Source organism: Scomber japonicus, chromosome 2 (assembly GCF_027409825.1).
Source record: "Scomber japonicus isolate fScoJap1 chromosome 2, fScoJap1.pri, whole genome shotgun sequence".
Classification (NCBI taxonomy): Eukaryota; Metazoa; Chordata; class Actinopteri; order Scombriformes; family Scombridae; genus Scomber; species Scomber japonicus.
The window spans coordinates 6,436,098-6,461,097 of NC_070579.1; the positions used below are offsets into that span (position 1 = coordinate 6,436,098).

The 25,000-nt window shown below is 41.9% G+C and overlaps 1 protein-coding gene across 2 annotated transcripts in view; it reads left to right on the top strand.

Moving 5' to 3' along the window:
* zbtb45 (zinc finger and BTB domain containing 45) overlaps window positions 1-21,933 on the top strand; it is a 22,217-nt gene extending 284 nt beyond the window's left edge. Inside the window, exons 1-6 of one of the 2 annotated variants that reach the window (XM_053335666.1) lie at window positions 117-162; window positions 2,725-4,068; window positions 4,465-4,599; window positions 15,840-15,980; window positions 19,928-20,201; window positions 21,527-21,933. In XM_053335666.1, coding sequence (XP_053191641.1) covers window positions 3,013-4,068; window positions 4,465-4,599; window positions 15,840-15,980; window positions 19,928-20,201; window positions 21,527-21,933 — 2,013 coding nt within the window. In that variant the 5' untranslated portion in view covers window positions 117-162; window positions 2,725-3,012. Of the gene's footprint in view, window positions 1-116; window positions 163-2,724; window positions 4,069-4,464; window positions 4,600-15,839; window positions 15,981-19,927; window positions 20,202-21,526 lie in introns of those variants that run through there. The other variant, XM_053335658.1, reaches the window with a different exon arrangement.
* Window positions 21,934-25,000: the final 3,067 nt, after the last annotated feature.

Genomic DNA, 25,000 nt, shown 5'->3' on the forward strand with positions numbered 1-25,000 from the left:
ACTAGTTGTGTGTGTGTGTATGTGTGTGTGTATATATATATGTGTGTGTGTGTGTGTGTGTGTTAGCTCCGTAATCTAAGCTAAGGGTTAGCATTGTGCTGGAGCGTGTGGGCGAGCTTTGTGTGCTACCACTTCCCCGCATCTGATGTTACACAATTATCGGTGTGTTGTGTTTGCTTATTTGTTATTAATCGATACCGATCTTTAGTTTGCATGTGTGTATCGGTGCGTTTCATGCATTTTTTTTTAAAGGGAGGGGGGTTGTGTGTGTGTGTGTGGCTAATGTCAACAGCTAACCAGGAGCTAATGTTAGCATCTGCTTGTTGCTATGAGCTACAAGAACGGTTGGTCAGTTTTATATAGTTTTAAAGCACAAGCTGACCGTTACATTAATATATCTTTAATTAATGACGTTTTTTAATTGCCCCCCCCTCCCTTTTACCTCTCTTTGCTATGCGTCTGTTTTTTTGTTTTTTTTCTAAGCATTTAAACTACCCCAGCAGACCGTGTTATTACCCCCCTGGTGCGTTTATGGACACCTACCGTGGGGCTCGCGCAGGGCATTGGGGCACGTGCTGCTTGTCATTCGTTCCAGAACGCAGGTGTTACAGATGGTGATGCGCGCGACTCAATTAATAGGTTAATTAACATCAGGCCAGGTGTTGAGCTGTCAGTCAAACCCGCAGCTACAAGCTTCATTATGTAAGGCGCTTTAAATGTGAAAATGTGAGATTTAATGATTATTGATTAATCTGCGTATCAGTTATTGGAGTGGATGATTGATTGTCTGCTAAACTGCTACGATGTGCTGAAAAAATGTCTGAGATGACGTCTTCAAATGTGTTGTTTTGTCTGAGCAGGAAGTCCAAAGCAAGAATGTGGAAAATGTATATTATAAAAAGCAAGAAAACATTTAAATTAGGTTATTTAAATTCGGTTAATTATTCAGATGGACCCATCAAAGCAACATTAAGGACTGATTGATTATCAGAATTGTTGCCAATTCTTTTCTTCTGAGACTAATCCTTTCAGTTCTGCAGAAATGCCTGCTGTACCCAGAGGTATGTTTTTTCAGCAATAGTACAGATCAGAGAAAAACAGCAAATCCTCATACCTGAGAAGCTGGTATTGATTAATCTGTGTATTAGTTATTGTGGAGTGGATGATTGAGTGTCTGCTAAACTGCTAGGATGTGGTGAAAAATGTCCGAGATGACGTCTTTTAAATGTCTTGTTTTGTCTGAGCAGGAAGTCCAAAGCAAGAATGTGGAAAATTTCCATTATAAAAAGCAAGAAAGCATCAAATTAGGTTAATTATTAAGATGGACCCATCAAAGCAACATAAAGGATTGATTGATTATCAGAATTGATGCCAGTTCTTTACTTATGAGACTAATCCTTTCAGTTCTGCAGAAATGCCTGCTGTGCCCAGAGGTACGTTTTCAGCTATACAGAACAGAGAAAAACAGCAAATGCTCATACCTGAGAAGCTGGTATTGATTAATCTATCTATTGGTTATTTGAGTGGATGATTGATTGTCTGTTAAATTATTAGAAAATACTGGAAAACGTCCAGGATGACATCTTCAAATGTCTTTCTTTGTCTGACCAGGAAGTCCAAAGCTATAATGTGGAAAATGTCCATTTTAAAAAAGCAAGAAAGCATCAGATTAGAGAAGATAGACCCATCAAAGCAACATAATGGATTGATTGATTATCAGAATCCTTTACTTATGATAGACTAATCCTTTCAGTTCTGCAGAAAATGGTTTAAAGTGCTCGCTGTTCTCCCAGGTCTTTTTTCATCTGAGCAGCAGTCACAGATATTACAGACCAGAGAATACCAGACAGTCTTTATACCTAAGAAGATGGTATTGATTAATCTGTCTATTAGCTATTGGAGTGGATGATTGATTGTCTGTTAAATTATTAGGATATAGAGAAATATGTCCGAGATGACGTCTTCAAATGTCTTTCTTTGTTTGACCAGGAAGTCCAAAACAAGAATGTGTAAAAATGTCCATTATAATGCAGAGAGAGCATCAAATTAGAGAAGATAGACCCATCAAAGCAACACAATGGATTGATTGGTTATCAGAACTGTTTTACTTGTGATTGACGAAACCTTTCAGTTTGGCAGAAAATAGGCTGCGTACGACATCATTCCCCTTATTCACTTATTCGCTACTTCCCATGTAATACTGAATACTGACATGAATGAGCAGCAAATCAAGATTTCAGACACTAACTAGTCGTTGTCATTTTGTGTCGCAGTTTTATATTGAGCGTTGCATTGTAGGAAAATGCTGTGGACACTATTATACCTTTCCCTCTCCACTGTGGAATATTTGAGGGCTCTATATAGTGGAGATATTTACACATTCAGCATTCGGGCGCTCAGATAAAATGGCGGAGGGTTAATGTTGTGCACTAAACAGTAAATAGAGTGATTTTGGACACAAGCGTAGTTCTCGCAGGTCTTTCTTTATCTGAGCAGCAGTCAAAAATATTACAGAACAGAGGAAACACAACAGCTGGAACCAGACAATGTTTTGACGTGTTTGATTGATAAGCAACTTAAAGGATCAATCATCCAAATTTTAGATGATGAATTTCTTGTTGATTGACTCATGATTTTACTAAGTAAGCCTTCAGCATGAATGACAACACGTTCTACTAACTGGATTTGATGTTTAATCGCTCCAATTCTGATTTATTTCACCAGGCTGTTAACAGAGTCAGTGAAGCCGGTGGAGACGGCCTCTCGACGCCGATCCCTCTCAGGAGAACGAAGGCGGCTCCTCTCACGCTTGAACCACAGCAGAGCAGCAGTTTTAGCTTCCATCGGACTCATGACTGTTTGACGGGACACGGCCCCACCGTGGCCCATGCACTGTACCCGTTTCCCTCCCTGTCCTCCTTATCCCTCAAGCTGACGCAAAACCCCAGACACCTCCCCCCCCTCCCCCACCCCCACTCCCACCCCGTCCCCAGCGACTCGCCGCCTCCCGCCATGGCGTCCGGCACAGAGACCGTGCACTACATCCACCTTCACAACTCCAGCCAGTCGGTCCTGGAGGCGCTGCGCACCCAGCGGCGCGAGGGTCTGTTCTGCGACGTGACGGTGCGGATACACGACGCCTCGCTGCGCGCCCACGCCTGCGTTCTGGCGGCCGGCAGCCCCTTCTTTCAGGACAAGCTGTTACTGGGTCACTCTGAGATCTCCGTGCCGCCGCTGGTGCCCGCCGAAACCGTGAAGCAGCTGGTGGATTTCATGTACAGCGGTTCACTGGTGGTGCTGCAGTCACAGGCGCTCTGCATCCTCACGGCGGCGAGCATCCTGCAGATCAAGACGGTCATCGACGAGTGCACCCAGATCATCTCTCAGAGGAAGGCGGCAGCGGGGGCGGCAAGCGCGGCGGCGGCTGCAGCGGCGGCGGCAGCAGCGGGAGGGGGGATGCTCGGAGGGGTTCTCCCTAAGCAAGAAGAGCGCGGCGGGGGGAAAGGGAGGGAGAGTGGCGGCGGTGGGAGCTGTTCCGGCGGTGCTAGCGGGGGCGGGGGTTACCCAAACTTCTCTAACTTCATGGCTGACTGTGGAGCGAGTAACATGGGCGGGGGGTTGGCGACCAGCGTTAACGTCAGCGAGAGCAGCCCGATGGAGCAAGCCAACACCGTGAGTCTGATGGTGCTGGGCGACATGGGGCCCGGCTCCATGTGCAGCACCGACGGGCTCGGCCCCGGCGCCGGCGCAATCCTCATGAAGCAGAACTCCAGCTGTACTCAGGACGTCAGGTACAAGCTCCGAGACCTGTTGGGGCACACGGCCAACGGAGCCAGCACTAGTAGCACAGGGAACCTCTCGGCGGGCTGCAGCTCCGGTGTGGGCAGCGTGGACAGCATCGGCAGGGACAGCCTCCGCGGCAACACAACCGACCTCTCTGATGACCTGGTGGGGATGGACAGATACAGCGAGGAGGAAGACCTGGACGGGAGAGAGCGGGGAAGAGACGGAGACCGAGACAGGGGGGCGGGCCACAGCCGCAAGCAGAGGCAGCCGCTAAGACTCCAGGTAGGGGGATAAGGGGAAGGGTTGCCATGGTTACAGCTTTCAGGCATGCAGAGCTGCAACGGTTTGCTTTTCTTTCTTTTTCTGCTTTTCCCTCTTCTCACACTGCATTGGCGTATATTGCTGAGATGTTTCTGCACTTTGCACAATTGAAGAGAAGCTCTCGTCTTAACTTCATCAGTAATTGCCTTGTTGACACTCTATGGACTTCTGCATATTTACTGTAGGTCATTAAACTTATTAGCACCTGCTTGAAAGGCTTGTAGCAGCTCTGTTCTTCTTTATAGACTCTTATCTTCCGCCTTTTACCACCTGCCACCGCTCTGCTTCACTGTTACAAGCGTAATTACTGTTCAATCAAAACTGAACCTTGTCTCTCTCTCTCTCTCTCTGCTGTAGGTGCTGGGAGGAGAAGGAGTCGTGGTGAAAGATGAAGGGGGTCAGGACACGGACGGGAATGTCTACACCCTGGAAGACGGGAGACGAGATGGAGAGCAGGAGGGTTCCCAGGAATCTATGGCAGGATTTGGACAGGTAGGTTTAACTGAGAGGTGAGCTGCAGTCATGAGAGGCAATGCACAGGAAATATAAGGGAAAGAAATCATCACTGTAAAACCATATAAGAGATTTAATGACACTTTTTATTTTTGTAATAATGTACCAGCCACTGCTTGCCGAAAGTACAAAATGATCTGTAAGATTAGAAATGTTCAGCCTTCATTTCAAGGTAATGACTCAGTGGGAAATGGTACATTCTGCTTCAGAGCAAAACTTTGAGAATTATCTTTTTCTCTTTTTTAATGTATGTTCAGTATTTCTGTCACAACTCCTGAAGTAAGTGGAGATATAAAAAAATAAATAAATGGTGGAAGCGAGGAGATTTATGCCGCAGCGTGCTTTACCCTGCAGACTACACAAGGAACATCTGCCACACAGTCAAAAGGATTCAGCTTTGCCAGTTGTCAGTTTTCTCAAACGTGCTGCATTTGAAGTCATCATTAGAAATGGAAAAAAAAAACCCCACTCTACTTAGGAGGTTACGGTCTTATGGGTTTTTTTTAATGCAAAGTAAAGCATGTGGTTGTTAATTTACCCAACACCTCTTGGAATAATCAAATTTGCTGTTTTTTTAGCAGTCCTGCATTTTTATTCCAAATGTCACGTTGAGAAACTGTTTCTTACTTTCTCGTCTATCTTTCTTCTTTTGCACGTTTTTAAATGCTAGATGTGTAACACAGCTATGGCAAAAGTGGAATGTCAGATCATTTGGGATTAATTTTGTACCTTTTACTAGTGTTTTAATCTTTATACTTTCCAAATTTGGATTGTCCTCACTTTTAGATTATTTTTAAATATACAAGTTTATATCATTAATACGGCAGAAATACAGCATGTCTTCATATATGCAAATCTAGTTAGTCAATAAAACTGTTTGTTTTCTAAACCTACACACATCTGATTAAAAACGAGTTATTACTGGGATTAGTAACCAGCCATCATCTGTTTTTTATCATGTTGGATTGGTGATATAACGAAATTTACTGTGAGACAATGGAGATTGTGTTGCTTTCACTAAGCTCATTATCTGTTTATCACATCTGTTTGCATAACCCCAGAGGATATGCTTTCTGGGTGCAGAATAACACGTAAATCCAAGGTGTAGTTGAAGGTGTAACTGATCAGATTGGACATTTTAATCAGAACACACTAATCAAATGGTTTTATATGATATACTGCAGTGAGCACAATCTGAGAGGTTGAAGAGATACGTGAGGACTCTTATCTGATATGTGGTGATGACTCATCGTCATCATTTTATGGTGAGAGACGCCTCAGGAGACATAAAGGAATATTCCCACCCAAAGGAGTCCACACACTCGTGGCGGAGGTGGTGGTGAAGGAGTGAAGAAAAGCCTCGGCTCATTTGAGATTTGGATGCAAGTGTTTCTTGGTGCAAGATTCCCGATGAGCTCACCGGAAGGATCCATATTAGACAAGAGGTGGAGGGTGGAGGGTGGTCACATTAATCAGAGAGTGAAATGACAGCTGACTGCAGCAGAGAAACGAACCAGAAAAGTGACAAAAGTTGAGCAAGGTTCGACTTTTTTCCCAAGACGATCCCGTGTTTTGTTGGAGATCTCTGCGTTGACTTGCTTGTTGTGTCGAATGACGGGATTCACGTCATATTCACGACTCTGTTTATGAGTTTCCGTCTTGTAAATATCGTTCACGTCATCTTTTTGACCAAATACCTCAATATCGATATCACAACAATATTGTAGGGATGACTATCAGTGCGTTCACAAAAAAGAGATTACACAATGAGATTTTTGATAAATAATCATCAGTAATGTTGGATATATTGACAAAGTGGGTAAAGGTACATTAGATTAGATTGTACTTTATTAATCCCACAACGGGGAAATTCACTTATTACAGCAGCAAACAAGCAAAAAGAGCAAAAAGACATGTAATATAAAGTACAGAAAAATAAAATGGGCATCCACAACAAACAGAAACTCTTATATAAACAAACGAGTAACAAGTACTGACAGTAAAGTGACCAGAATATAAATAACATAGCACATGATAAAGAGTTTGTTAAATATAAAATAAATATAGGGGGGTGAGAGACTTGTTGTCCATGATGGATGTCAGCTTTACTAACATCCTCCTCAATGGAGTCCAGCAGACAGTCCAGAACAGAGCTCGCTCTCCTCATCAGTTTGTTGAGTCTCTTGTGACTTGTGGAAATAAAATGTCTTGAACAAGAGGAGAGGAGTGTTGGATTTTATGGTCAGTGAGTGGTGTAGTGAGTAGACGTGTCTTCCACAGCTCCCGCAGCAATCTATCAAACGTATATATTTTGGACCTTGTAACCGTTCAAACCTCGTTGGAAACACACACTAAGTGACTTTAATACAGTATGAGTGGATAAATGCCTCCCAAACCGGCCAAAGAACAGAGTGGGAGAGCTACAGTACGTGGCAACTCGAACTCCTCGGCTAGCGTTAGTGCAGAAACAGGTGCTAATGCTAACAACTGCTGTGTGAGCCTCTATCAACGCGTTTTGGGAGGAGAACCGGGCGTCTGTTGCTTCTCTACATTCGATTTTGAGTGTGTATGGCCAACGAATTACTGATATGGAGGACGGGCTGAATGAGTTTGACAAGAGATCGAGCAGCGTGGAAGCTACCCAAACTTCGCTGGTTAAAGAGAACAATGCTTTGAGGGAGAAGGTGGCGTGCTTGGAAAACTACACCAGACGGCAGAATATACGCATATTGGGGATAACAGAAAATGTGGAGGGCCCACGACCAACAGAATTCATTACCAAGCTATTCGCCGATGTGCTTGGGGAAGGCAGTTTTGAGACATCGATGCATGTGAACCGAGAGAAACAAGCTCATCTTTTCCAATCCATGAGGGTAACAACCATGGACTGTATAAAAGAAATGGACGTAACATCCGTGACGTCACCCATTGGTTTGTGGACTGCTGCTTGGAAGCTAATAGTTTCAGATCTAGGCAGCGCCATCTTGAAAATTTCAGGTGCATGCTGGGAAAAATAAAAACACGGATTCTACTTATATGGGCATGAGACGGGGCCATGGGCGGAGCGGGGAGGTTGCTATGGTTGCGAGGGCTGGATCTCGAGGACATTGGTCAATCAACCTGTCAATCAGGACGTAGCCACGCCCTAATGCATACCCTGCTTTATCGTCACATATAAAATCAGGGAGGCCAAAATGTCCCAAATGAACATCATACTGCATTGAAGAAGGCTTTAAACTAGCGATTGAGACCATAAACACATTTTGAAAACGTTTACTGAGGTTAGAAATCAAGTGAGAAGTTGGTGAATTCTCCATTGACTTGTATAGAGACGGTCGCCCCCTGGTGGCCTTTTGATAGAATGCAGCTCTATGTTACTTCCGCGTTGGACCGGAGCTCCCCGCCTGGTTTCAATAAGCTTAGCTAGAAATGCTGCCACTAGAGCAACGAATGGAAGTCCGTCACCTTGCTCGTCATAGCAGTCTTTCCAGGATGTGTCGTGTCGGTTATCAGGTCTGACGGCTCTGACGGCTCTGTCTGCTGAAGAGGTTTACTGAGATCTCTATCTGTAATGACTACAAACCCAATGAAAGACTGGTTTTGATATTGAAGCAGTTTGTTTCACTGGGAAGCTCTGGTGTGTCTGTGTTTATAATTTCCAGTGTGAAGAGGTTTAAAAAGCGATATATATCTCAGCGCATTAAGAAGTACTTTGAAGCGGCTCTGCTTTGTGTTCTTGTGGTCTTGTTATGTCTGTTGGTCGGCCGTGTTTTATCAGAGGGCAGATGTTTAAAGATTTACACTGAGGGGTGTTTGATGTCGGCTATCGAGTGGGGTTCGGGCGCAAGCTGCATTTTTATAGTGAATTCAGTCGTCGTCAGTGCTGCTATCATGGATCAAGGGCGGGTACTAAAGCGGCAGAATCAGGCTTTTGTTGCACTGAATGGGTTATTTTTTTTTAGGCTGAAGGTCTGTAGTGAGTGTGTGTGTGTGTGTGTTTGTGTGTGTGTGTGTGCAGGGTAGGAGCAGCACCCCCCATAAATAAAGGCCTAATAAACAAAGGAAAATATGAATCAGCAAAGTTCATAACGCTTATACATACTGTTCATATCCTGACTCATAATTAGTCTCGACACTAATTCCAGTTTTCCATCATCAGTCTTTAATAAATGTTTGATTAATGATTAATCTTATGGAAGAAAAGACATTCACGTTCATTAGTTTATGGTCCAGGAGAACATTGTATAGAATATGAAGAATATAACATGTTTGAATGCTGATCTTTGATTTTTTTTTTTTTTTTTTGATTAAACCAGAGGAGTCAAACTCATTTTCATTCAAGGGCCACATACAGACCAATTTCATCTCATGTGGGCCGGATCATTAAAAAGATGGAAGGAAGGAAGGAAGGAAGGAAGGAAGGAAGGAAGGAAGGAAGGAAGGAAATAAGAAGGGAAGGAAAGAAAGGCAGGCAAAAGGAAGGAGGGAAGAAACGTAGGAAGGACAGATGGAAGGAAGGACAGAAGGAAGAAAGGGAGGAAGGACAGATGGAAGGAAGGGAGGAAGGACAGATGGAAGGAAAGAAGAAAGGGAGGAAGGACAGATGGAAGGAAGGACAGAAGGAAGAAAGGGAGGAAGGAAGGACAGAAGGAAGAAAGGGAGGAAGTACAGATGGAAGGAAAGAAGAAAGGGAGGAAGGACAGATGGAAGGAAAGAAGAAAGGGAGGAAGGACAGATGGAAGGAAGAAAGGGAGGAAGGACAGAAGGAAGAGAGGAAGGAAGGACAGAAGGAAGAAAGGGAGGAAGGAAGGACAGATGGAAGAAAGGGAGGAAGGACAGATGGAAGGAAGGAAGGAACAAAGAAAGGATAAAAGGAAGTAGGAAGGACAGATGGGAAGGAAGGAAAAGAACACAGGAAGGAAAGTGGGCCAGATTGCACCCCTCGGCGGGCCGGTTCTGGCCCACGGGCCGCATGTTTGACACCCCTGGATTAAACCCTTCCATACTGTTCATATTGGGACTCATAATTAGTCTCTTCACCAATTCACATTCATAAACTCACCATCGGTCATTAATAACATTGATTGTGGAAAAAAAAGATTATATATTCACAATCATTATTTTATAGTCCAGGAGAACATTAAATAGAATATAACAAGATTCAACACAGGTTACATTTGTACATTTATATATACAGTCAAGCCCGAAATGATTCATACCCCTGGCTAATTTTGACTTAAAGTTACTTTTATTCAACCAGCAAGTTGTTTTTTGACCGGAAGTGACACAGCCGTCTCCAAGAAGATAAAAAGACGATGTACAAGAGGCATCATTGTGGTAAAAAAAATATTTCAGTCAGCTTTTATTTACATTTGAACAAAAAGTGGCATGTCCAAAAGGGGTATGAATCATTTCGGGCTTGACTGTATATATATATATATATATATATATATATAAAAATATGTATCAGCTGCACAAAAATGTATTAAATGCTCAACCCTTCCTTACTGTTCATATTCAGACTCATAATGAAATGGATTAATCTTGTGGAAGAATAGATTATATATTCATAATCATTATTTTACGGTACAGGAGGGTTTGAAAGCTGATTTTTTTTTTTTTTTTAATTTGATAAACACAGCTCAACTTGTGGAAGAAAAGACATTCACAATCATTATTTTATAGTCCAGGAGAACATTATATAGAATATGAAGAACATAGCATGATTTTTTTTTTTTTTTTATTAAACACAGGTTAAATTAGTACATTTGTGCACAAACATATATTAAATGCTTAACCCTTCCTTACTGTTCATATTCAGACTCATAATTAGACTAAGAATAGAATAAAATGGATTAATCTAGTGGAGTCTTGTGGAATCACTATTTTATGGTACAGGAGAACATTTATCAGAATATGATGAGTAGCCAACATGTTTGAAAGCTGATTTTTTTGAATTTTTTTGATAAACACAGCTCAACTTGTATATCTTCATATATAAAAATATGTATCAGATGCACACAAATGTATTAAATGCTTAACCCTTCCATACTGTTCATATTCAGACTCATAATTAGACTCATAATGAAATGGATTAATCTTGTGGAGAATAGATTATATATTCACAATCACTATTTTAATAGAATATGATGAGTAAAACATGTTTTTTTAATTTTTTTGATTCAACACAGGTTCAACTTGTATATCTGCATATATAAAAATGTGTATCTGATGCACAAAAATGAAAAAGAGATTATCCCTCTTATTTCTATTTTTATATATTGTGGGTCACATTAGGGAAAATCCGCCTTAAAGAAATGTGTATATGGTGTTTTTACAGCTCTTAAATGTAAAAAAAAACCAAAAAGGGTAATATTTGACCATAAAACAGTATGTAAGGCAGTGGTGTCAAACATGAGGCCCGTGGGCCAGATCCGGCCCGCCGAGGGGTCTTATCTGGCTCACTTTCCTTATTCCTCCCTTCCTTACATCTTCCCTTCCTTCCTTTCTGTCTTCTTTTTCTTCCTTCCTTCTTTCCTTCCTTCCTTCATTCATTCATTCTGTCTTTCATTCCTGTCTACTCTTCCTTCTCCTCCTTCTTTTCCTTCCTTTCTTCCTTCCATCATTCCTCCCTTTCTTCCTTCCATCATTCCTTCCTTCCTTCCTGTCTACTCCTCCTTCTCCTCCTTCTTTTCCTTCCTTTCTTCCTTCCTTCCTTCCTTCCTTCCGTCTTTCATTCCTGTCTACTCTTCCTTCTCCTCTTTCTTTTCCTTCCTTTCTTCCTTCTATCCGTCCTTCCTCCCTTCCTTCCTTCCTTCCGTCTTTCATTCCTGTCTACTCTTCCTTCTCCTCCTTCCTTCCTTCCGTCTTTCATTCCTGTCTACTCTTCCTTCTCCTCCTTCTTTTCCTTCCTTTCTTCCTTCTATCATTCCTTCATTCCTTCCTTCTTTCCTTCCTTCCTTCCTTCCTTCTGTCTTTCATTCCTGTCTACTCTTCCTTCTCCTCCTTCTTTTCCTTCCTTTCTTCCTTCTATATGTCCTTCCTCCCTTTCTTCCTTCCATCATTCCTTCATTCCTTCCTTCTTTCCTTCCTTCCTTCCTTCCTTCTGTCTTTCATTCCTGTCTACTCTTCCTTCTCCTCCTTCTTTTCCTTCCTTTCTTCCTTCTATCTGTCCTTCCTCCCTTTCTTCCTAGCATCATTCCTTCAATCCTTCCTTCTTTCCTTCCTTCCTTCCATCTTTCATTGCTGTCTACTCTTCCTTCTCCTCCTTCTTTTCCTTCCTTTCTTCCTTCTATCTGTCCTTCCTCCCTTTCTTCCTTCCATCATTCCTTCATTCCTTCCTTCTTTCCTTCCTTCCTTCCGTCTTTCATTCCTGTCTACTCTTCCTTCTCCTCCTTCTTTTCCTTCCTTTCTTACTTCTATATGTCCTTCCTCCCTTTCTTCCTTCCATCATTCCTTCATTCCTTCATTCATTCATTCCTTCCTTCCGTCTTTCATTCCTGTCTACTCTTCCTTCTCCTCCTTCTTTTCCTTCCTTTCTTCCTTCTATCTGTCCTTCCATCATTTCTTCCTTCCATCATTCCTTCCTTCCGTCTTTCATTCCTGTCTACTCTTCCTTCTCCTCCTTCTTTTCCTTCCTTTCTTCCTTCTATATGTCCTTCCTCCCTTTCTTCCTTCCATCATTCCTTCATTCCTTCCTTCCTTCATTCATTCATTCCTTCCTTCCGTCTTTCATTCCTGTCTACTCTTCCTTCTCCTCTTTCTTTTCCTTCCTTTCTTCCTTCTATCTGTACTTCCTCCCTTCCTTCCTTCCTTCTTTCCTTCCTTCCTTCTCCATCTTTTTAATGACCCGGCCCATGTGAGATTAAATTGGGCAGTATGTGTCGCTCATATATCTTCTTCTCATATAATTATTGCCTCTTAAATTACACACATTATAATTATTTCTATATTTAGTTGCTTTTATCTCACTTTTCAGCATTCTTTCTCTTCCTAAATGCTGTTCATGTTAACCCTTAAACAGGCAGGAGTGGAAAATCCTTACTAGTTATGTCATTTGCACCTAAAGGAAGGAAGGAAGGAAGGAAAGGGGGAAGAAGGAAGGAAAGGAGGAAGGAAGGGAAGCAAGGGGGGAAGAAGGAAGGAAAGGAAGGTAGGAAGGAAAGGGAGGAAGAAGGAATGAAAGGAGGGAGGAAGGGAAGAAGGAAGGAAAGGAAGGAGGGAGGAAGGAAGGAAGGTAGGAAGGAAAGGGAGGAAGAAGGTAGGAAGGAAAGGGAGGAAGAAGGAAGGAAAGGAAGGAGGGAGGAATAAGGAAGGAAAGGAAGGAGGGAGGAAGAAGGAAGGAAAGGAGGGAGGGAGGGAGGAGGAAAGAAGAAAGAAAGGAAGGACAGATGAAGGAAGGAAGAAAGGACAGAAGGAGGGAACATTTACCCTAACAGCTGAACTTAGATCTGAGGAAGGAAGGAAGGAAGGAAGGGAGGAAGAAGGAAGGAAAGGAGGGAGGAAGCGAGAAGAAAGGAAGGAAGGACAGATGAAGGAAGGAAGAAAGGAAGGACAGATGAAGGAAGGAAGAAAGGACAGAAGGAGGGAACATTTACCCTAACAGCTGAACTTAGATCTGAGGAAGGAAGGACGGAAGGAAGGAAGGAAGGAAGGAAGGAAAGGGAGGAAGAAGGAAGGAAGGAAGGAAAGGGGGGAAGAAGCAAGGAAAGGAGGAAGGAAGGGAAGCAAGGGGGGAAGAAGGAAGGAAAGGAAGGAGGAAGGAAGGAAGGTAGGAAGGAAGGAAAGGGAGGAAGAAGGAAGGAAGGAAGGAAAGGGGGGAAGAAGGAAGGAAAGGAGGGTGGAAGGGAGAAGGAAGGAAAGGAGGGAGGGAGGGAGGAGGAGGAAGGAAGGAAAGGAGGGAGGGAGGGAGGAGGAAGGAAGAAAGAAAGGAAGGACAGATGAAGGAAGGAAGAAAGGACAGAAGGAGGGAACATTTACCCTAACAGCTGAACTTAGATCTGAGCAAGGAAGGAAGGAAGGAAGGAAGGGAGGGAGGAAGAAGGAAGGAAAGGAGAGAGGAAGGGAGAAGGAAGGAAAGGAGGGAGGGAGGGAGGAGGAAGGAAGAAAGAAAGGAAGGACAGATGAAGGAAGGAAGAAAGGAAGGACAGATGAAGGAAGGAAGAAAGGACAGAAGGAGGGAACATTTACCCTAACAGCTGAACTTAGATCTGAGGAAGGAAGGGAAGGAAGGAAGGAAGGGAGGGAGGGAGGAAGGAAGGAAGGAAAGGGGGGAAGAAGCAAGGAAAGGAGGAAGGAAGGGAAGCAAGGGGGGAAGAAGGAAGGAAAGGAAGCAGGGAGGAAGGTAGGAAGGAAAGGGACGAAGAAGGAAGGAAAGGAAGGAGGGAGGAAGAAGGAAGGAAAGGAGGGAGGAAGGGAGAAGGAAGGAAAGGAGGGAGGAGGAAGGAAGAAAGAAAGGAAGGACAGATGAAGGAAGGAAGAAAGGACAGAAGGAGGGAACATTTACCCTAACAGCTGAACTTAGATCTGAGGAAGGAAGGAAGGAAGGAAGGAAGGAAAGGAGGGAAGAAGAAAGGAAGGAAGGAAAGGGGGGAAGAAGCAAGGAAAGGAGGAAGGAAGGGAAGCAAGGGGGGAAGAAGGAAGGAAAGGAAGCAGGGAGGAAGGTAGGAAGGAAAGGGAGGAAGAAGGAAGGAAAGGAAGAAGGAAGGAAAGGAGGGAGGAAGGGAGAAGGAAGGAAAGGAGGGAGGAAGGGAGAAGGAAGGAAAGGAGGGAGGGAGGGAGAAGGAAGGAAGAAAGGAAGGAAGGACAGATGAAGGAAGGAAGAAAGGACAGAAGGAGGGAACATTTACCCTAACAGCTGAACTTAGATCTGAGGAAGGAAGGAAGGAAGGAAGGGAGGAAGAAGGAAGGAAAGGAGGGAGGAAGGGAGAAGGAAGGAAAGGAGGGAGGGAGGGAGGAGGAAGGAAGAAAGAAAGGAAGGACAGATGAAGGAAGGAAGAAAGGAAGGACAGATGAAGGAAGGAAGAAAGGACAGAAGGAGGGAACATTTACCCTAACAGCTGAAATTAGATCTGAGGAAGGAAGGAAGGAAGGAAGGGAGGGAGAAGCAAGGAAAGGAGGAAGGAAGGGAAGCAACGGGGGAAGAAGGAAGGAAAGGAAGGAGGGAGGAAGGAAGGAAGGTAGGAAGGAAAGGGAGGAAGAAGGAAGGAAAGGAGGGAGGAAGGGAGAAGGAAGGAAAGGAGGGAGGGAGGGAGGAGGAAGGAAGAAAGAAAGGACAGAAGGAGGGAACATTTACCCTAACAGCTGAACTTAGATCTAAGGAAGGAAGGAAGGAAGGGAGGGAGGAAGGACAGAGGAAGGACAGAGGAAGGACAACAGGAAGGTTAAAGAGTCTGTATCTCCTGGTGCACGTTGTCTGTTTAAGGGTTAAGTTCACGACGCTCCTTCCTCTTGGTCGTATGTCGAGCTGTCAGCAGCAGAAAGAAGCTTTATTGTCTCCTCCAGACATTCGGCTGCTTTTGATCAACGCTGCTTCTGTTCCTGACATAATGCTGCTCGACTGGTCCGATGGCGCCGAGCGAGTTCAACCTCCTGATGTCTTATAGGTTGTAAATGCAAATAATAAGGGAGGTGGTTGGACCTGAAATGTTCCTCTGACGTGCTTTAACACGAGGAGATAAAGGAGCTAACGCCGGTATGGAGGTTAAAGCATGACGATGATAATCACAGATATATATATACGCAACACACAGCAGAAAATGTGCAGAGATATTAGAGCTGAGCTGGTTACCATGACGATAGTTCTACACATCACTTCCTGGTTTTTTAATAATTAGTCAGTAAACTCAGCATCGTCTGACGCAGGCTGGAAACTCTGCACTTTTATTTACAGTTAAAAACATTTCGCCGTGTGTTTCAGCTTCTGTCAAACTAACGGAGCTGTGGCAACTTCCTGTCTGAGCTTTTCAAAATAAAACCTTTGTTATTGAGCGCTATCTCATTATTATTAAAAATCGTTTCCCCCCCAATTTTATTAGTTTTGAGATTGTTTGGCCCCTAAATCGTAATCACAATCAAATATAGATTAATTGAGCAGCCTTAGTGTGTGTGTGTGTGTGTGTGTGTGTGTGTGTGTGTGTGTGTGTGTGTGTGTGTGTGTATTTGTGTGTCAGAATCTCTAATTAAGTCTGTCTGTGTGTGTGTGTGTTTGTGTCTTCCAGGATTTCTACGATGAGCAGGGGGTTTTCTCTGAGAGTTTCTGGCCCCAGAGCGAGCCTCCTCAGGCCATGGCGTTTAACCCCCGAGGACGGGTCAACAAGCCCATGACTCCGCCTCCGACCACACAGTCCATCAACAACCAGGTCAGTGCTCCCGTCCCGCAGCCTCCGTCATGTCACCGACCGAGACCCCGTGAGAGAGGAGCAGAAACTGTGCTAGACTGGTCTAAGCTCTGACGTAGGGAACGTTGAACTCACATGACTGATCAGCTGTTTTTCTGCTGTCGGCGTCCTAACTATGAAACACAGAAACACGGCTGGTGGTTGTAACTAAGCAACCAATACGAGCTGGTATGAAAGAGCAATTATAACTTTATAACTTTATAACAAAATTAAGCAAATTCTTCCATTTTTCTTTAATGGATGAGCAAAGTGTCTTCTTCTTCTTCTATTTCTACTTCTTCTTCTTTTTCTTCTTCTACTACTTCTACTTCTTCTTCTTCTTCTCCTTCTTCTTCTTCTTCTATGTCTTCTTCTATTTCTACTTCTTCTACTTCTTCTTTTTCTTCTTCTTCTACGTCTTCTATTTCTTCTTCTTCTACTACTGCTTCTTCTTCTACTTCTTCCTCTTCTTCTTCTTTTTCTTCTTCTACGTCTTCTATTTTTACTTCTTCTTCTACTTCTTCCTCTTCTTCTTCTACTTCTTCTTCTTCTTCCTCATCTTCTTCTTCTACTTCTTCCTCATCTTCTTCTTCTACTTCTTCTACTTCTTCTTCTTCTTCTTCTTCCTCGTCTTCTTCTTCTACTTCTTCTTCTTCTTCTTCTTCTACTTCTACTTCTTCTTCCACATGTGAGGATTTGAAGCTTTTCTATATCGTGCATGACAATAAACTGATTATCTTCTGTTTTCTGACCATTTTTTGACATTTTATAGAAAAAAAAGTTCAATTCAACAACAAAAAAATCATGTTTGTTGGAGCCTGAATGCACTTAAACATATTTTAAAATGAACTGTTAATGGATTCAATGAAGAAAGAAGAACAAGGATACAGTTTTTAAAGATAGGCTACCCATGAATGAGTGAATGAATGAATGAGTGAGTGAGTTATATGAATAGTTTTCCTCCTGCATCTAAACCAGAGGGGTCAAACTCATTTTCATTCAAGGGCCACATACAGTCCAATTTGATCTGATGTGGGTCGGATCATTAAAGAGAAGGAGGGAAGGAGGAAAAGAAGAAAGGAAGGAAGACAGGAAGGAAGGACGGTAGGAACAAAGGAAGGAAAGAAGGAAAAAAGAAAGAAGGGGAGGGAGGGAGGGAGGAAGGGAGGTCAGAAGGAAGGAAGGAAGGAAGGAAAAGAAGACAGGAAGGAATGATGGAAGGAAAGAAGGAAAAAAGAAAGAATGGAAGGGAGGAAGGACAGAAGGAAGGAAGGAAGGGAGGACAGAAGGAAGGAAGGAAGGAAGGAAAAGAAGATAGGAAGGAATGATGGAAGGAAAGAAGGAAAAAAAGAAAGAATGGAAGGGAGGAAGGACAGAAGGAAGGGAGGACAGATGGAAGGAAGGAAGGAAGGAAAAGAAGACAGGAAGGAATGATGGAAGGAAAGAAGGAAAAAAGAAAGAATGGAAGGAAGGAAAAAAGAAAGAAAGGGAGGGAGGAAGGGAGGACAGAAGGAAGGAAGGAAGGAAGGAAAAGAAGATAGGAAGGAATGATGGAAGGAAAGAAGGAAAAAAAGAAAGAATGGAAGGGAGGAAGGACAGAAGGAAGGAAGGAAGGGAGGACAGATGGAAGGAAGGAAGGAAAAGAAGACAGGAAGGAATGATGGAAGGAACGAAGGAAGGAAAGAAGGAAGGAAAGAAGGAAAAAGGGCCGTATGTTTGACACCACTGATCTAAACAGTCACAGATATGTCAATCAAACCCACACTGTTGAAAGCTGTTTCCTTTTAATATCTGGTTCTTCCTGCTGGTTTGATGACGAGCTGATTGACAGAAAGACTTTTAGACTAAAAACAAAACACACAAAAAAAACCTCCACTTAATTCAGCATAATGAACGCAGAGACGCTAACAAAGGCTTCAGTATACGTGCCGTGAGCTGCACTTCCTACACATTTTGATTGACAGGCCGACTTTGAAAGTGAAAATGCAAATGAGAGCCTGAATTTGCATTTTGAAGTTTTGTGGAGTCGATGAGATAATAAACATGAGCGAAGGTAAATGTTTTATTTATCAACGCTGGAGTTTAATGGAATAGAAAGTATAATTTATCTTTAAGCCATAGATGATTTGAATTAAATGATATATACTGTAAACATGAAAATGTCAAATGGTGTAACCACAGAAGAATGATAAATATTACATGTTGTATCCAGCTACAGAGAGAAAGAAAGAAGTGAGAGAGAGAGAGAGAGAGAGAGAGAGAGAGAGAGAGAGAGAGAGAGAGAGAAAAGTGAGAAAGAGAGAGAGAGAAAGAGAAGAGAGAGAGAGAAAGAGAGAGAGAGAAAGAGAAGAGAGAGAGAGAAAGAAAAGTGAAAGAGAGAGAGAGAGAGAGAGAGAAAGAAAAGTGAGAGAGAGAGAGAGAAAGAAAAGAGAGAGAGAGAAAGAAAAGTGAGAAAGAAAAAAGAAAGAAAAGTGAGAAAGAAAGAAAGAAAAGTGAGAAAGAAAGAAAGAAAGAAAAGAAAAGTGAGAAAGAAAGAAAGAAAGAAAGAAAAGTGAGAAAGAAAGAAAGAAAGAAAAAGAAAACAAAAGTGAGAAAGAAAGAAAGAAAAAGAAAACAAAAGTGAGAAAGAAAGAAAGAAAGGAAAGAAAGAAAGAAAAGAAAAGTGAGAAAGAAAGAAAGAAAAGTGAGAAAGTGAAAGAAAGAAAAGTGAGAAAGAAAGAAAGAAAGAAAGGAAAAGTGAGAAAGAAAGAAAGAAAGAAAAGAAAAGTGAGAAAGAAAGAAAGAAAGAAAGAAAGAAAGAAAAGAAAAGTGAGAAAGAAAAAAAAGTGAGAAAGAAAAAGAAAGAAGTTGTAGGAAAGAAAGAAAGAAAGAAAGAAAGAAGTATCCACAAAAGAATGATACATATTAAATATTTTATCACCTACAGTGTGTATGTAAGTGGACTTATACTAATAATTACTACATTTAAAAACATCACATGGAAATAATGGTTTTCGGTGCACTTCTACAAAAAGATGTTAAAGCATTTGTCAATACTCTACATACATTAATGCATGAAGTAAAAAATATAGTAAAAAAATATAGTGCTGCGTTGCTAAAAGTGGATTATATTTATTCCACATTTTAGTTCCACATTTACTTTCTTATATATAATCAGATTTTTTATTTTATTTTTATTTTTTTAAATACTGGTTACACCAATAGACAATGGGTTGCATCACGTCATTGACCAATACAGTATATGAAAAGTCTCTCTCCCTTGTATTTCCTGCACTATACAGCACTCAGCACTCTCCCAGACTGAATGTTCCTGAAAATGTCAAATGGTGTAACCACAAAAGAATGAGAAATATTAAATATTTTATCCACCTACAGTGTATATTTAAGTGGACTTATACTAATAATTACTTTAAGAAAAAATGTTGGTGTACTTCTACATATAGATTTCAAAGCCATTTTTTTTCCACATATATTAATACATGAAGTAAAATGTGTTTAAAAATGTAGTGCTGCGTTGATAAAAGTGGATTATATGTATTCCACATTTATTTTCTTGTGTATATAATCAGATTTTTTTAGTTTTAAACAAATACTGGTTACACCAATTGACACTGGGTTGCATCACATCATTGACCAATATATGAAAATAAGAGCAAAACTGACAGTATGCATACCTTAATTTGAAAAAGCTGACTGGTACTCTGCATCAGAATAATGAGATAAAATGAGGTAATGTCATAATTTCTGTGGATTAAAATGAATAAATAAGCACAAAAAAAGAGACAGAAAGTGCAATATTTAAGGTAAGGTCTGTTAATAAGAATAAAATAAAGAAGAATAAATAATAGCTCAACAGAATTAATATATTTTTATCCTAACAACTTCCCGATTATGAATCCAAAGCTCACTCTCGGTGTTTCCGTCCTCAGCTTCTTTTCCAGTACCCAGTGAGCCAGTCGCAGCCAGCTCCGTTCTACGTGGGCGGACCCATGGGTGGGATCGACACCATGGCGGGGTCCGAGCCCGGTCAGCAGGCTCCGCCCCCGGCGCCGATGACCCCGGCCCCGCCTCCCACTGCCACGTCCTGCTCCGCCGGCCCCTCCCCTTCCTCCCAGGGATCTGAGACCTCGTTCGACTGCACGCACTGTGGCAAATCTTTACGTTCCAGGAAGAACTACAGCAAGCACATGTTCATCCACTCCGGTGAGACGACGCTCCTCTCTTCACTTAGCGCTCCTCTCTTCTTCTAGCGCTCCTCTCTTCACTTAGCGCTTATGTAATGATGAGTCATGTGAAATCATAATGTGAAAGGGTTCGTTTGTTGTGTTGAACCAGAGACATTATAATAAGAGGAGACATATCACTCCCATTGAAATGCATAGGGAAACTACGTAACGCCAAGATGGCCGGTGTTTGCACATGTCCCGCCTCTTCTGGTGCCGTTGCTCCAATCATCTCGCTGGTCCTACGCGGTCACGTTTTTGCGACACTTGGAAGTCATTTTCAACAGCGACATTTTAAAACACATGATCAGCAGTTTATACTACTTTGTGTACATATATTTTGTAATGCTTTATCCAAAATTGTGGCATGATCTGGGAAAGTTGACTGTGAGCAAACTCCTGTCAAACGTTAATTTGATACCAAACCATCAAACCCTTTCAGCGATTATAGTTTGATATTCATCGTGATTTCAAAACATATGTTTTTTATGTCCCTTAGACCTCGGGACATGGAGATACAGCTCTCTCCCTATTCATTTAGATAGCCGGTTGGTCTTCCTATGGCCAAATAGCTGCCCGGAGGCGTGGCCAATTTTGCCGCCGAGTGAGACGACTTGCATTAGAAGGACTTTGGTTGAACCCACAGAGGATCATCACCAACTCTGTGAACTGTATGGTTCGTCAGACAGGAAGTGGAACATTTTAGCTGCTAAATAGCCAGATATTTGTGTCAGGAGTCGGTGGAGACCAAAATCAGAGCTAAAAGCAAAGTGAATATTGGATTTAAATTCATAAACAAACAACACCTGCTAAATAAAAGCAGCTTTAATGTGTCGGTAGTGTTAAAACTTGAAGCTTCTGAGTACGTAAAGAGACATTTCATGGTGATGTTAGAGTATTTTTAACTATGAGACAAAAAGTATTGATAATAAAAAGACTTATCTACGAATATAGCTGCCTAAAAAAAACTGGAAAACTTATTTTTACACTTTTTTTTTTAATTCATTTGATTCCAGAAAGGGTTTTTTCCATTTTAAAGATTTTTGAAAGTGCTTTAAAATAAGAGCTCAATCATAAGAACATGAAAACAGAAAAGTTTTTAATCTGGATTTTAAAAAAACTATTAAATTTAAATATTGATTACTATTATTATCAGCACACTTTGCTTTTCAATCAATAAGTTTAAATATCTTGATACTGGAGAAATGATTCTGTTGCTCTGTCTGTGTGTGTGTGTGTGTCTCTCTGTGTGTGTGTGTGTGTCTCTCTGTGTGTGTGTGTGTGTGTCTGTCTCTGAACCTCCAGGTCAGAAACCTCACCAGTGCTCCATCTGCTGGCGCTCCTTCTCCCTGCGTGACTACCTCCTCAAACACATGGTGGTGCACACTGGCGTCAGGGCCTTCCAGTGCTCCATGTGCGGCAAGCGTTTCACCCAGAAGAGCTCGCTCAACGTGCACATGCGCACCCACCGTGCCGAGCGCACCTTCCAGTGCAACGTGTGCCACCGGGCCTTCACCCACCGCACCTTGCTGGAGCGCCACGCCCTGCAGCACGCTCACCACGCCCCCCAAGGCCAGGGGCGCGGAGCCGACATGACCTCACCTACCAAGCACAGTCCTCCGGCTCTCGGAGGGCCCTCAGGTATGGCTGGCGCGGCTGGCATGGTCGGCAGCATGGCCAACATGCCCAGCCACGGAGCCTCCTCCACCTAGAGAGGAGAAGGGGAGGGAACAGGAGACGGGAGACGGGAGATGGAGGGGGGGGGTATGAGTGAGTTAGCCCATTCCTTGAACCAACACTTATTTGGTCCTAACAGCCTTGTTGATCCTTTGTTCAAGTGGGAACAGCGCTTACAAGATTCTCATTGTTTTAGCTTAGCGTCGCTTTCAATCAGGGTTCCTACACAAGTCTGAAAGGTGCTTTTTTGAAGTTGTGTAAATTTATTTTAAAGTTTGCACGAAAGTTTCTGGAAAAAGTTTGTAAAAAAAAAAACAAAAAAACTGTATTGTTCCCTTCTCTCTCTCTCCCCCCCCCCCCCCACTCCCCCCACTCCCCCCACTCCTCAGAAACCCATCTTATATACAGTAGTCGTCCTGTGTTACATTCGCTGCTGTGAGGATTTATCATAAGCTATAGAAGAACATCGCTAAACGACCATGCACAGTGTTAAACAGCCATTCAAGGAAAAAAAAAAAAAAAAAACTGCCAAAAAAGTTTTAATTTTGTTGAGCGGAGGGGAAAATAATAATCTGGATTTTTTTTTTTTTTTTTTGAATGGACCAATGTGTAGGAACCCTGTTTTAAAGACACCAGAGAGTCACCAAAGAGGTTAGGAATACAGAGCAGGTTTGGGAGTCGAAGGGTTTCTAGGTGGACAGAGGGGGGGGGGGGGGGGGTTGGGTTTGGGGTTATAAGGCGATGCAAGTGAGGGGGAACAAAGAGGGGAGGGGGGGGGGGGGGGGATTTCGGGGGGGTTGCAGGGTTTGATTCACTGTCAATTCATTTAATTCTCGTTAAAAAAAATTGGAGTTTGGTGTCACGGCCTTAAGAAGTTGCCAAGTGCTTAAAAGTCAAAAATGAACACAGCTTGGTTTGTTTTTTACAACCTGCCTGATTTTAATGTTTTTACCTTGTTAGACTTTAATGTAGCGATGTTGCTGCGTTCCCAGTTTTTCAGCAATGACTTAAAAAAAAAAACAGTATTTTCCTTTTTAAAGTTGGAGAAGAGATAACTTATTAACCCTTTACATACTGTTTATATTCTACAGCCTCGCAGTTTGATCCCTTCATAAAAAGACTTGAACCACAGATGTGTTTAGAAAGCATCTGACTGATCAATAAATGTGATTAAACCTTGATTCATGTTTCACAGAGCAGAGAGAGTGTATTTTTTAGCTTTTACACCACTAAACATCTCCTATCACACAATATCATGTCCTATTTTACCTCAGACATGAAAATATAACATAGCAATAATGATTTAAATGTATTTTATGGAGCTGTGGGGTTTATTGTATAACCATTAGAGCCATCAGTCTTCACTGCTACACCATAAAAAGAAATCCTCATAACTACTATCTTATTAAAACTATTATTAACTATTCATTTCACTAAAACCACATGGCAATAGATACGGGTCACATTTAACACAGAACAGCCTCAATGGACAAACATTAGTAGCACCTATATAAAAGTATAACATTTAAAATATTTTCATTTTAAGGAAAGTCATTAAATTTCAGAATAAAAGACTTGGTGTTTTTTTTTTTTTTTAAAAAGCTGTTAAATTTGACCCAAACAGATTGTAAAGGGTTAAAGGTTTTTCTCAGTAGCATTCTCTCCATTGTACGGGTAAAATAAAGATCGCTAACCTCAGTTTACAGAGCTGTGACTGTGAAACAACAGCTTGTAGCATCAGATGTCTAACGTTAACTTAGACCAGTTGATCATCTTTCGTGTTACAAGTTACGTTAGCTTAGACAAGTTGATCATCTTTCATGTTACAAGTGACGTTAGCTTAGACAAGTTGATCATCTTTCATGTTAGAAGTCTAACGTTAGCTTAGACCAGTTGATCATCTTTCGTTAGAAATCACGTTAGCTTCGACCAGTTGATCATCTTTCGTTAGAAATCACGTTAGCTTCGACCAGTTGATCATCTTTCGTTAGAAGTCACGTTAGCTTCGACCAGTTGATCATCATTCGTGTTAGAAATCACGTTAGCTTCGACCAGTTGATCATCTTTCGTGTTAGAAGTAACGTTAGCTTAGATCAGTTGATCATCTTTCATGTTACAAGTGACATTAGCTTAGACAAGTTGATCATCTTTCGTGTTAGAAGTCTAACGTTAGCTTAGACCAGTTGATCATCTTTCGTGTTAAAAATGACGTTAGCTTCGACCAGTTGATCATCTTTCGTTAGAAGTCACGTTAGCTTCGACCAGTTGATCATCTTTCGTGTTAGAAGGAACATTAGCTTAGATCAGTTGATCATCTTTCGTGTTAGAAGTTACGTTAGCTTTGACCAGTTGATCATCTTTCGTGTTAGAAGTCTAACGTGACTTCTTTCGTTAGAAGTTACGTTGATCATCTTTCGTGTTAGAAGTTTCGTTAGCTTTGACCAGCTGATCATCTTTCGTGTTAGAAATCACGTTAGCTTCGACCAGTTGATCATCTTTCGTGTTAGAAGTCTAACGTTAGCTTTGACCAGTTGATCATCTTTCGTGTTAGAAGTTACGTTAGCTTCGACCAATTGATCATCTTTCATGTTACAAGTTACGTTAGCTTTGACCAGTTGATCATCTTTCACGTTACAAGTTACGTTAGCTTAGACAAGTTGATCATCTGTCGTGTTAGAAGTTACGTTAGCTTTGACCAGTTGATCATCTGTCGTGTTACAAGTTACGTTAGCTTCGACCACTTGATCATCTTTCGTGTTAAAGTTCTGTTAGCTTCGACCAGTTGATCATCTTTCATGTTTCGAACATTCGCTGTCAGATAAAAGAAGAGGCGCAGCTTTCTGAAATCCGGTCTTAAACTTTATGATGTCATTACGCAACCAGTGGACCATCTTTAACCTTCGATGTTGTTGTTTTTTGTGCGAACAGCTTTTTGAAGGTAAAAACTTAATTTAACACGATCGCTGTGGTTTACACTCAGGATGAGCCGGTAATCTTTAATATCACGTTAAATGGCATTATCACAGCAATCATCTGCGTTTCTGACAAACTACTCTATGAAATATTACTTCATATCAAACTAAAACCTTTTTTAGATTCAAA